The following is an 11,705-nucleotide window of genomic DNA, read 5'->3' on the forward strand; positions in this document are numbered from 1 at the left end:
TTAACTATACTTTTCATGGACGTATACACTTAGTATTATAAATATCATAAATATTTTTTATAATTAGTATAATATATAAATGGGTTAAACGGGTTAAGTGGGTAACCCATTTAATAAGCAGGTCAGATCAGAGTTCACTTTTTCAAGTTTGAGTTGATAGAATGTCAACACGTTTATTATTAACCTGAACCCGATCCAACCTGATCATAATTCATATCTCTCGTAGTTGTATAAGAAAACCGTACTAGAGTTGTCGCTGGAAAAATAAAGGAAAACTTTGCTTCTTCAATAAGTTGCAGAGGTCTGTACGTCTGTTTAACAATGGCGATTGACGACGACATCGATGGTTTTGGAAGCGAGTATGACGATGATTTCTCTGCACTCTCTAGATCACCATGTTACCCTGACATTGTCCAGGTCATCTTTCTATCTTATCTTTCCAAGTAATTATTTTCATATTTTTTTTATCGATTTTCCTGTTTCTTCAGATGAAATGAATAACTCGTAATGGTTTCTCCGAGTTAATTACTTTGGTAATTGGTAGGGTTCGAATTTTCTGTTGTTTTTTTTTTTAAATCCTCATTGTTTTGGTTAGTACTCATGATAATTTGTTCTTGTTGTTAGGGATTTAGGGTTACGATTTATGAAATCGTAAATTTTTTTTAGTTCAGTGCTAATTTCAGCATTATAATACTGAGTATTTGATAATTGAATTAGAATTGATAATAATGGCAGAAGCTACTAAAAATCTGGAGGTTATGAATTGTGGAGGATTTTTTCTTCCTTTTTGAATGTGGGGGAATATTTTTATTTATGTGCAATTTCAACAATATGAAAGTGGATAATTAAATCAAAATCTAAATTGATAATAATGGCAGAAAGTTGAAGAGTTGCTTGAGGTTTCTTTGGCGGTGGAAGATGAATATCAGCTTATTTCTGATTGCATTCATCTATTGTTCGAAATTGAAGATAAAGTTATTGATTATGTTTCTGGCATTAAGAAGGCTGATTTTGAGGTCATCAAGGAATCCAATGATCAAGTGCTTGGTCTTGTTACATTGAGGAAGAGGCTCCTTGATTTTGTGGATTCCAAAATGGTGTATCTTGCACCAAATTTGTCTGCTGTCGTTGGAACAACTGTTGCAGCAAAGCTCATGGCCACATCCGGAGGATTGGGGTTATTAGGAAAGATGACGACATGTAATGTTCAACTTCTGGGATTCCACAGGAGAAATCTGAATGAACTTTCCACCCAACTTAGAGTTGGCTATCTACAGGAGTCTCAAATAATCCAAGGCTTTTCCTCGGCTTTAAAAATGGGTGCCTATCTTGTGCTTGCTGCCGCCTGTACTACTGCTGCGCGCATTGATTTTATGGGAAAAGACCCTAGTGGGAATATTGGAAAGCATCTGCAAGAAGCTGTTAGGAAAAAGATTAAGAGATATTGTGGGGCGGAAGCAGAACCTACTCAGAATGTTTCAAATACATCTTCTTCACAAGCTAAAGATAGCAGAGTTGGGGGGATATTGAAAAATCTTGTCGACAGGTGTGTCTAAATTTGTTAGATTCAAGTACTAAGTTTCATGTCATTTAACTTATTAGCAATTATTTGTTAGACTTATGTCATTTCACAAGAAAGCTTACTGTTTAAAATCAATAACATTACCTGGCAAACGCCCTTTAAGAACTCCAAGCTGGGTTGAATTTGTCTCGTATGTAGTAGTAGATTTTCAACATGGTCTAACAAATGACATGTGTGTCCGATTTTCAACATGGTCTGGCATGTAACCCTAAACATCGCCTGAAAAATACTTAAAATCGCTGAAAAAAAAAGGTGAAAAGACGATAATATCCTTTGACATTCGGTGTTGACTGGGAAGGGAAGAGCTGTTACTATGCTCAAACGTCTGCCGGAGATGTTTGACATATGCACTCAACGTTTGTTACTATGCTCAAACGTCTGCCGGAGATGTTTGACAGACGTTCGAGAAACAAGAGGGACTTCTTTCAAAGACGTTTAGGTTTTGTTCCCAAAATTCAATTATTTTTTTTTAAAAAATTAAATCATATTTTAAGCATCAATGTGAACAGTTAAGGGAGGTTATGGAGAGGTGGCCGGTGTTTAGGCCAGCCGCCGGCACTACCCAACCCTTGTTTGACTGGGACGTGATCTCGGTGGTGCCGGCGACTGGGCTGAAAGCCGGCCACCGCCTCGTCACCTCCCTCAAACCCTCAGCTGTTCAATTTTGTGAAAAAAAGGAAATTAATGATCAATTGATCTTTGATCATCACCATCATCACAACTCATCGCATCATCCCAGATCTGGCATCATCACTGTCAAAAAGAGCATCATCATAATACTGATGTGGAAAAGTGAATTTAGGGTGATGATGGGCTGATGGCTATGGTGAATTTGTAGAAAACATAGGACTTGTATTAGAATGGATTATTTGATTCTAATAATCCCACCTTTTGCCGTTTCACAATTAATAATCCTATCTTTGGATTATTCAGGAATAATCCCACCTTTACACCAAAAATTCTTTCAATGAACCAAGTGTCCTAGTTACCTGCTCATCATGATCGTAGCAAACATATTGATGTCGATTATCACTTTGTTCGAGAAATGATTGCCAACGTAGGTCTTATTGTTCGACATGTACCTACACAGTATCAGGTTGCTGATATTTTTACTAAGGGCCTATCTACTGACTTGTTTACTAAACATCGTATCAATCTATCTGTTTCACCTCGTAAAGATTGAGGGGTTGTATTAGAGTAACATTATATGTAAAAAGATAAAATGGTCTTTTACTAGTTATAGGTCTGTATTGTAAACACTATATATATTGAATGTCAGGTTAGTCTAATCAGGTTAACAATTATTCTCCACACTTGTACAACATGGAAAAATATATTTGCCAAAACTAAGATAACAAAATGTAGACAACCACAGAACATCATATCTTTGACATGACAGCTAGAAATAGAGTGATCAAGTTTGTTGGTCATACCGGAAGAAATCATCATCTTTCCTAGAGAGTTTTGAGTCATCTTCGAACATATGAAGGAAACACTTAGACTTATACTTGAGGGATAATTGTCTTCTGACCAAAACTACGTAATCTCTCCTAAACTTGTTCAAACTGTAACACGCCCAAGAAAATGCAATACAACTACTAGAAAAAATAGAGAGCAAACGATAGTAGTTACCAAAACAATAGGAAGAAATATACGGCATTGACAAATACCGGAGTTGGTAGAGCCGGATAGGAGAGTGGCAATCGACAAGACTAAAATGAACCCAGTAGTGAACACCATAAAGTTATACCAAGAATCACGAAAAGAGTGATGAACTATGTCCCACTCCGTCCGGAAGGAAAAAAAACTACCATTTACGTCTTAAAGCCTACCATGAAACCTCATACGTTCCTTGTCACGGTCGGCTCCATCTCGGGTTTGGAATGTGGCGACCCTGCGTGTCAAGACCAATCCCGATTATGAGATTTTTGAGGCCCAATGACGAACCTACATATTAGAGTCCTAATAAGGTCCAAGTTTTTTGAATGTTTGATTTTTCGGTCCAGAACGAAAAAATAAATAGTTGTTTGGTCCGAATTTTTTGAAGTTTTAATTTTCGATCTGGGTCGGGAATAATATTCTTTGGTACTATCATTGCTTTCTCTATGTTGTTAATATTTGTGTATGATAAAAAAAAAATGGAGGTGGTATGTTAATCATTGTTCAACATAAATTCACGAAGATCAGATTTCTTTGATATATGTGTCATCTCCTATCCACACAAATAAAACGATTTACTCCCCTTTCAACGCTTTCTTATTTATAGTAATACTTAGATTTTATTTTTGAATGAAACAACCTTATACTTTCTTATGTGGGAAATAACATTTAAACTCTATTTTCTTGTCAAATCAAACGACTCAACCATTTTTTGACATTTACTGAATTTTTTTTCCAGCAATGACTTTTTATAGGTACCAATCTCCTCATTTTTTTCCTGTTCAGTTTTTATCTTTTATTTCCCATCCTCTTCGAATCTTAATAAAATTTTCTTGGCATTTGATAACATTAACTGAATTTTGTTTGCGAGATCAAGCCTCAAGGCTTTTTTCGGGCGTTTATTCTCGTTTGCATGTGTTGATAAAGGTGTTTAATTTCTATGTGAAATGCTCACACTTAAAGATGTTCAATGTCGTGACCAATGTCTGTTATCGAAAGTTAACATCGAAAAGTAGACTTCAGGTCTGATGTCACAAAACGTATTTTGCTTAAGGTTGTAAAATGCCCAAAAAAATTAAAAGCTTATTTCTCGCAAAAAAGTGGTTGAAAAAATTGTTTCTTGCAAATTTTCCTATTAGCACTTATTAGTGCATATTATAGAAAATTTACACCTCACCTACCAACATTTATTTTGTATATTAGTCAATCAAATTTCCGATCAGTATTGATGCTGTGAAAGTGAAAATCATTCATAGTTACTCTTTTGAAAGATTCAAGTATTATAAAGGATGTTTTTATAGTAGTATTTATTTATTATGACAGGTTAATTAAGAAACTCTCCTTGCTTTCGTCTCTTCCACCTTTGACCTCTCATTCCCTTTGATGTTATTAGTTATTACTACCTCAATATAAAGACCATATATATATGAATCATAGATATTAAATATATAATTAGACACAATACAACCATTTAACTAAATTAAATTCTGCATTCGTTATAAACCCAATTCTTTATTGTATGGAATAATGCCATATTTATGTCCAGCCACAGGTGAATACATATAATAATTAAGTTACTAAAATACAATCTAAAAGATGCTATGATATCCATATTCTCAATTGGTAGTCTTGGCATTCATTAAGGCAAAGCGAGCTTGGTAGAATTCTTTTAATCTGTCATGATGAGGCACGTTTTGTTTCATAACACTGCAACCCAAGAGCTCATCAGCCCAACTGGAAATTGATGGAAACTTTTCCTTTGTAATTACCTCCTTACCAACTACTTCTTGCAAGCATGTGATCCAAAAAGGTACCATTGAAGCAACTATGTCTAAGTATCCAATACTTTTTCCTCCAAAGAATTGCTTTCCTTTTATCTCACTTTCCAGGATTTGGAGAACCTCATCTAGTTGTGGTATTGCCTTCTCACTCTCTTCTCCTTCACTCATTAGTGCACTTCTCACCAAAGGCGTCACCTAACAAAACATATATGCAAAAACTATCAATAGGAAGGGAGAATAGTGTGTCTACTAAATAATGCATGCTTGGTTAAAATCAACATTAGATTACTTTGGTTATAATATGATTTCACTACATTTTCTTTTTCATATCAATGTCATTAAGAAAGTAATATGACATTTTCGACATTTCTATGCACACAACCTGATATACATAGAACATAGTACACCATTTGTCGTTAATTAATTGATGAGAAAAGATTGTCAAAAAGTTATATGACAAATAGATTAGAACAACCCAAATTGAAAACAATCGTAATTAATATTCGAGATGGTGGGGACGTAAAAGATGAAGAGAACTCCTTCTACCCAACACATAGAACATTGACTATAGATAGACATAATGTATAGTGGAATTTAACTTAGACATACATATGTCCTAGTTTTTTAGTTACCCCACTTTTCAATCAATACTAGTATTTTGGTCTAGGCAATACTCTGTATCAATTACAATTATACAATTTATTATTATTCATAAATTTCATAATTGAATTTTACTAACTTTTCATAAAATTCCTGTCTAGTGCAAAATATGAAAATAAACGTTATGACATGAAAAGTTGTTTAAAAAAACTTATAAAGAATTAGGGATAAAATAACAATTTAAATAGAATTAGGGTTTGAGAATTTATTACTTAATAATAAGTGTTATGAATCAAAAAGTTTATTTATGTCTTAATAATTACATATAATTATAAGACTAATTTTTTTATATTTTGAAACATTAAGCATTGAAATTGTAGTAGACCAATGGTTAAACGCTCACATTTAATTTAAAATGTTATGTGTCAAAATCCTAGTAACTACACTTTGTTAATATTTTTAAATAGGATTATAAACATGTGTATTAGAAGCTTGTGAATAGCGACACGTGACATCGTTCATTTAATAGGAATGGCTTTTAATATATTTCTATAGATAAATTTTTTCTATTTTTTACAAGAAATTATATAGGGCTTTTTATCTCAAAAAATGATTGTACGAACTCTATAATACTTAATCAATATTAAAGAAAACTTTTAAGTAGATGCTTCAATTAAATACCTTATTGTTGACTCTCAAGTTACGTGCTCAAATGAAATGGAAGTAAAAGTAAGAAAATCAAAATTGAGAAGAAAAAAAAAAGAATTCGTGAGAGGGGATTTAAATAGAGTTATCATGAATCTACCAATCTATATAATAGTCATTTTCTCTATAATTCTTCAATGTTAGACAACTATTTCCAACTCACATAGTGATGAAAGAGGAGAGTTAAATCCACAATAAAAACACGAATAAAGTTTTATACTAAAATCAATTGACAATAGTAGGAGTACATTCTCTAACTTACATTATAATACTTTCTCATCTTTCTCTAGGACAACTTATATTTACACAATATATATGTGGTTTGAAAAACAGTTATTTGTACACCAACCCAAATAATATGCACGGCTATGATGTGAGAACAAATGAGATATTTGAATATGTTTTTTTTTTTTTTTTTTTTTTTTTTTGACATCAAGAGAAATTTGAATATGTTATGAAACAAAAAAAACCAACAAAACCCATTTATATATAGTAATAGCACGAACTATAATGTAAGAAGAGTAAAAAAATAAGCATACCTTATCATCGACAAATTTAGCCCAAAAACGAGCTTGAGCTCTCTGATAAGCGTCACTAGGCAAGATGGGATTGGCTTTCCATGTTTCATCAATATACTCCAAAATTACCAATGACTCAACCATTGGTTTTCCATCATGAATCAAAACTGGTACTTTTTTATGAATTGGGTTGTATTTCAAAAGTTCATCACTCTTGTTAAGCAGATCTTCCTCTACAAATTCATATTCAATACCTTTTATTTGTAGTGCAATCTCTACTCTCATACTAAATGCACTCGCCCATGTTCCATATATTTTCACTCCCATTTTTATTTTCTCTGTAGCTTTTTCTATGCTTTGGATGCTTTAAGATGGTGCTTGGGTTGTGTATATATAATTAAAATAGTACCCAAGATCATTATCCATGGTCAAACTTTAGTATAGTTTTTTATATTAAAATTTTGAAACTTTATCATATTTAAATAATAGTGCGCGGTTGTCAATTTTTGATAGCTCACTGCTGAGCTCACCTATTCACTCTTCTTGGAATGGTATGTAACACATGTGATGGTATTATTCATGATACATTGTTACCAAATCATTTTGTCTATACTTCATATCTATGATTTGTTCATATTGTTAAAGTTACACTCAATATTATAATTATAATTGTCAATATATAACTTTAACTTAGGTTCCATTTATTTTGAAGCAAAATGTATCTTAAGAAAATGACTTTTTCCTTTTTTTTTTGTTTGGTTGAACGAGAGATTTAAAAAGGAAAATTAAGGTGGAAAAGAATTTTACATCATTTTGTAAACATTTTGCTCCAAAATTTGAAGGAAAACCATTTTCCTTCATTTTTCTCTTCTTAGCTTAATAGTTTTCCATCAAACCAAATAAAGAAAAATTAATATTCATTTGCGTACTTCACTGGAAAATGTTTTACATGAAAAATCATTTTCTATCAAACCAAACAGGCCCTTAATAGAAATTATTACAAGTTTATATTTTAAAAATAATGAAATAAATTAATAACGTATGGCATGATAACTTTTGTTCTTGATATTGGTAAAATTAAAACTGTCAAACTGAAAATTGAACATAAAATGAAACATTCTTTTGGGGAGATCTCAAAAAGAATAATGATCCATATTATACTATAAAGAATGGAGTGAGTAGTTGCAACACTTTTGACTTACATTTTATTAATGTAAACTATTAATATCATTAATTACAGTGACAATTATAAAAGTTGATATTTTTTAAAAAATACATTCAAATATATTGTACAATATTTTCAAATATAACACCATCTTAAGGATTCAAAAAGTAAAATATTTTATTACAATTTTTTTTTCTTTTGAAAATAAGTAATTTGACTCACTTGAAAGTAAAATTGCTTTCTGAGACTTTTTAAAATTATATGCATGTCCCAAAAAATTATGTGCTCAAAGATCATGCGTAAGTTATAAAATATACCTAGAAAAATGGTTAAAATAGAATACATAAATAACTTTAAAGTAAAATGGTCACAATTACACAAGAATAGAGAAAGTATGAACCTATTTCTAGGTATACTTTCGCATTAAGTCTTATATGTGACCGGTCACATCATTAATTAAAGATACAGCCAGTCCTCATATAAGGTTAATTATTATAACATGAAATTACAAACTATTACAATAGAAATTACTTACACTAAATAGTAGGGTTACTTATGCCCCTCCTCTTTAAGTTGCTTGTATTAGGTTACTTATTAATATACTACGAGTTACCTATAATATTTTGCAGCTTGTCTTGCAAGAGACCGCCTAATTATAACATTATAATTAGGCAGGCCCAAGCCCAAACAATATGAGGTAACCGCCTAATCAGCCCATATTGAAATCCGCCTAATTAGACTTTGTTGCTGGCTCATTTTCCTCTCAAATAAAAAAAAAAAAACTTCTTCGTTGCTGCTCCATATCGTCCGCCATTGCCATTTCTCTAGAACTTCAAAATCTTCCATTAGAAGATACTCTCTCCAAGTTCTACTCTAATGTTCTACCTCACACAATTGACGCTTGGTATGGCGATTTCCCGATCACTTCCCGCCCTATCCATGGCGAATTTCAAATTTGGGACAGTAATTTTGAATTTTGACTTTTTCTCGTTGATTTTTGTGTGTTTACGTCTTCGATTCTACTGTTGAATTTTAGATTTTCGGTGTTAATTTAGTGTTTGAATTATCTCTAATTGTTTCTGGAGCTGAAAACGGCGAACGGACGTGAGATTGTATGTATGCTTTGATTTTGCATGCTATATTGATATTCTTGGAGTTCTCTGTTTGAACGACGAACAGCGAATTGTCTCTGTTTGAAGTTCTAAGCTCTATTTGAAACCGTTACAGGCATTAAGTATCCACTTTAACACATTTAGTAACCAGATTAGGTTTATTTGTGACCACTTTAACTCAATTCTCCATCCGTTCAGTGAGAAGTTTCAAATTCAATTACTTACTGCTTTCCTAATTCTTCTATAAGGCTAAACAAGTTCTCATTGCAACATACTATTCTCCTATTTGAAAGATGCTTCATTTTCCCTCCCAATTCATGCTGCTAATGCTAAATGTAATTTTGACCATGATTATGAACTTATGATTCTGATATCACCTCTTTTGAGCCAACTGTTGTGTACAAAACTGGCCAAACTTTTTACTAATTTAATTGGTGTATTTGTTCATGAGTAATACTTTGATTGAATGTGTATCTGAACGTATCTTATAAAATATTGATTTTTGGGGGTGTGAGATAATTTGTTCATGATTTATCATCATTTTTTATAGGACAATCTGGAATGAACCTGTTATAAAATAAAACCTGCATTTTGCTAGCCTGTTATAAAAATAGAAGTGATGTGTGTACTTCTTTTGCAGAATGCTTTACTTGAATTCCATATGGTTGTAAATACAAAAGAACAGGTATATTCTGGTACTATGTATTATATTACTCTTGAGGCAACTAATGGTGAAAAGAAGAAGGGTTACGAAGCAAAAGTGTGGGTTAAGCCATGGATGAACTTCAAGGAAGTGCAGGATTTCAAGTATGTGGATGATGTCAATGCTAGGGCTGCAACAACTAGCTAGGTATGCATTTTCATGTTCCTCTGAAAATGGAGACTGCCCCTTGACCTGATTCTTGGTCTGTTGTTTAGAATATGTTCTGCTTTGCATTCTGGAATCTTGTTTGTAAATATATAGTTCCTTTTGCTGCATCATTTTGAGACTCCTTTATAATATCCATTATAATAACTTGATTGTTGATTAGTTTCTTATTATTATTTTTGAGACTCCTTTATAATATATGGACACTAAAAAGACTACAAATGAAACTGAAATTGTTACAGGCATTAAGTATCCACTTTAACTCATTTAGTAACTAGTTCAGGTTTATGTGTGACCACTTTAATTCAATTCTCCATTCGTTTAGTGAGAAGTTTAAAATTCAATTACTTATTGCCTTCCTAATTCTTCTATAAGGCTAAATAAGTTCTCATTGCAACACACTGGTCTCCTAATAAATTGTCATTTGAGTTCTTGTTATTTGAAATATGCTTAATTTTCTGACAGGTTTGTTTCATCAAGTAACTAGTTTACTTCCTTATGTGACCAGTCTAAGTTCTTTGGTAGCCAATTTATTTTTTTGTAAGCATTTTAAATCATTTGGTTTTCACTGTAAATGATTTGTTGTATAATCTGATTCCATAGGCACAAAAACAACAACCTCAAATTCTCACCAAGCAAGCAGATGAAACTAATCAAGCGTTTTGCAGGAGATGAAAAAGACACCAAGACGTACCCAACACAACCATTGTAGTTATGCAAAAGCTGCAAAAATCATCTCCCCCAAAGCAAAACTCTCCTGTGAAGGAATCCGGACCAACAACTAGATCCTCTCCAAGAAAGTAGTTTGAACAAAAACTGATTTGGTTACTACATTGATGATTAATTAGTTTTGAACAAAAGTAGAATTTTATGTATTTAGTAGAAGTACAAACAAAACAATTACCATTGATTTGTTATTTTTGAAAAACTATGCTGAGTGGTACTCAACTTTAGGTTCTAATTAATTACAAGTTATATTGATCAGTAAGTTTTATGTTCTTAAGTGACTGTTATGTGTCAATTAGAGACCATGATATGTCAATTAGTCACTATTCCATGATGACTTTAGATTTCTTGAAATTAAAGACTACTTTAATTCATTTGATGCTTGTTCAAATTAGTCACCTATTCATTTGGTGATTTTAATTTAAAAAACACAAAGCTGAACTCTAATATATTTCAATAAGTGACTATTTAAATTCATTTGGTACCTAATTTAAGCTAATTGGTGCCCACTTTAATCATTTACTGAATATTTAAGAAATCAAATGACAAATATATAATAATAACTGAGAAACTTCAAATGTGAAATGGAAAGAACCAAATGTATTTATTACCATAATCACTAACAAAATTTCACTCCAATTACATGTGTGGGTTCCTAAATAAATGTTTAAAAAATAATAAGTAACCAACAATAACCATTAAGTCACCAACATAAATCATCATGTGACCACTATAATCATTCATGAAGCTACAACAATCTAGCATTCTTTAACTCTGTTTCATGTTCAGGTGATGGAGAATCATAAAACTTTTGAAGTTGTCTAGGTGGTGACAAATCATCACGCTCTGGTGAAGGAGTGTCGTTACATTGGCGACACTGTCGTGGTGTTGACAAATCAGTAAGTTCCTTGTGAAACATGAACCATCTTCGGCGCAAGATAAACATGAAATGCAATCCGTTTCTTCGGAGCGCATGAACTCCGGCGCCT

The 11,705-nt window shown here is 32.3% G+C and overlaps 2 protein-coding genes across 2 annotated transcripts; one reads left to right on the top strand and one right to left on the bottom strand.

The window, feature by feature from the left end:
• Positions 1-204: 204 nt before the first annotated feature.
• LOC104906824 (U4/U6 small nuclear ribonucleoprotein Prp31 homolog) lies at positions 205-1,687 on the top strand. Its single transcript, XM_010695648.4, has 2 exons — positions 205-417; positions 879-1,687. The coding sequence occupies exons 1-2, from the start codon at positions 322-324 to the stop codon at positions 1,554-1,556; spliced, it is 774 nt and encodes a 257-aa protein (XP_010693950.2). The 5' UTR covers positions 205-321; the 3' UTR covers positions 1,557-1,687.
• A 3,046-nt stretch (positions 1,688-4,733) lies between these two features.
• On the bottom strand, positions 4,734-7,220 carry LOC104906825 (glutathione S-transferase U7). Its single transcript, XM_010695649.4, has 2 exons — positions 6,867-7,220; positions 4,734-5,217 (listed from the first exon to the last, which is right to left on the bottom strand). The coding sequence occupies exons 1-2, from the start codon at positions 7,170-7,172 to the stop codon at positions 4,858-4,860; spliced, it is 666 nt and encodes a 221-aa protein (XP_010693951.2). The 5' UTR covers positions 7,173-7,220; the 3' UTR covers positions 4,734-4,857.
• Between the last annotated feature and the right edge of the window lie 4,485 nt (positions 7,221-11,705).

The sequence above is a fragment of the Beta vulgaris genome, chromosome 3, assembly GCF_026745355.1.
Source record: "Beta vulgaris subsp. vulgaris cultivar EL10 chromosome 3, EL10.2, whole genome shotgun sequence".
Lineage (NCBI taxonomy): Eukaryota > Viridiplantae > Streptophyta > Magnoliopsida > Caryophyllales > Amaranthaceae > Beta > Beta vulgaris.

Coding starts and splice junctions, on each gene's coding strand:
- LOC104906824 (XM_010695648.4), top strand. CDS start 322: ATGGCGATTGACGACGACATCGATGGTTTTGGAAGCGAGTATGACGAT. Junction 418..878: donor GTTACCCTGACATTGTCCAG/GTCATCTTTCTA, acceptor TAATAATGGCAG/AAAGTTGAAGAGTTGCTTGA.
- LOC104906825 (XM_010695649.4), bottom strand. CDS start 7,172: ATGGGAGTGAAAATATATGGAACATGGGCGAGTGCATTTAGTATGAGA. Junction 5,218..6,866: donor CTAAATTTGTCGATGATAAG/GTATGCTTATTT, acceptor ATGTTTTGTTAG/GTGACGCCTTTGGTGAGAAG.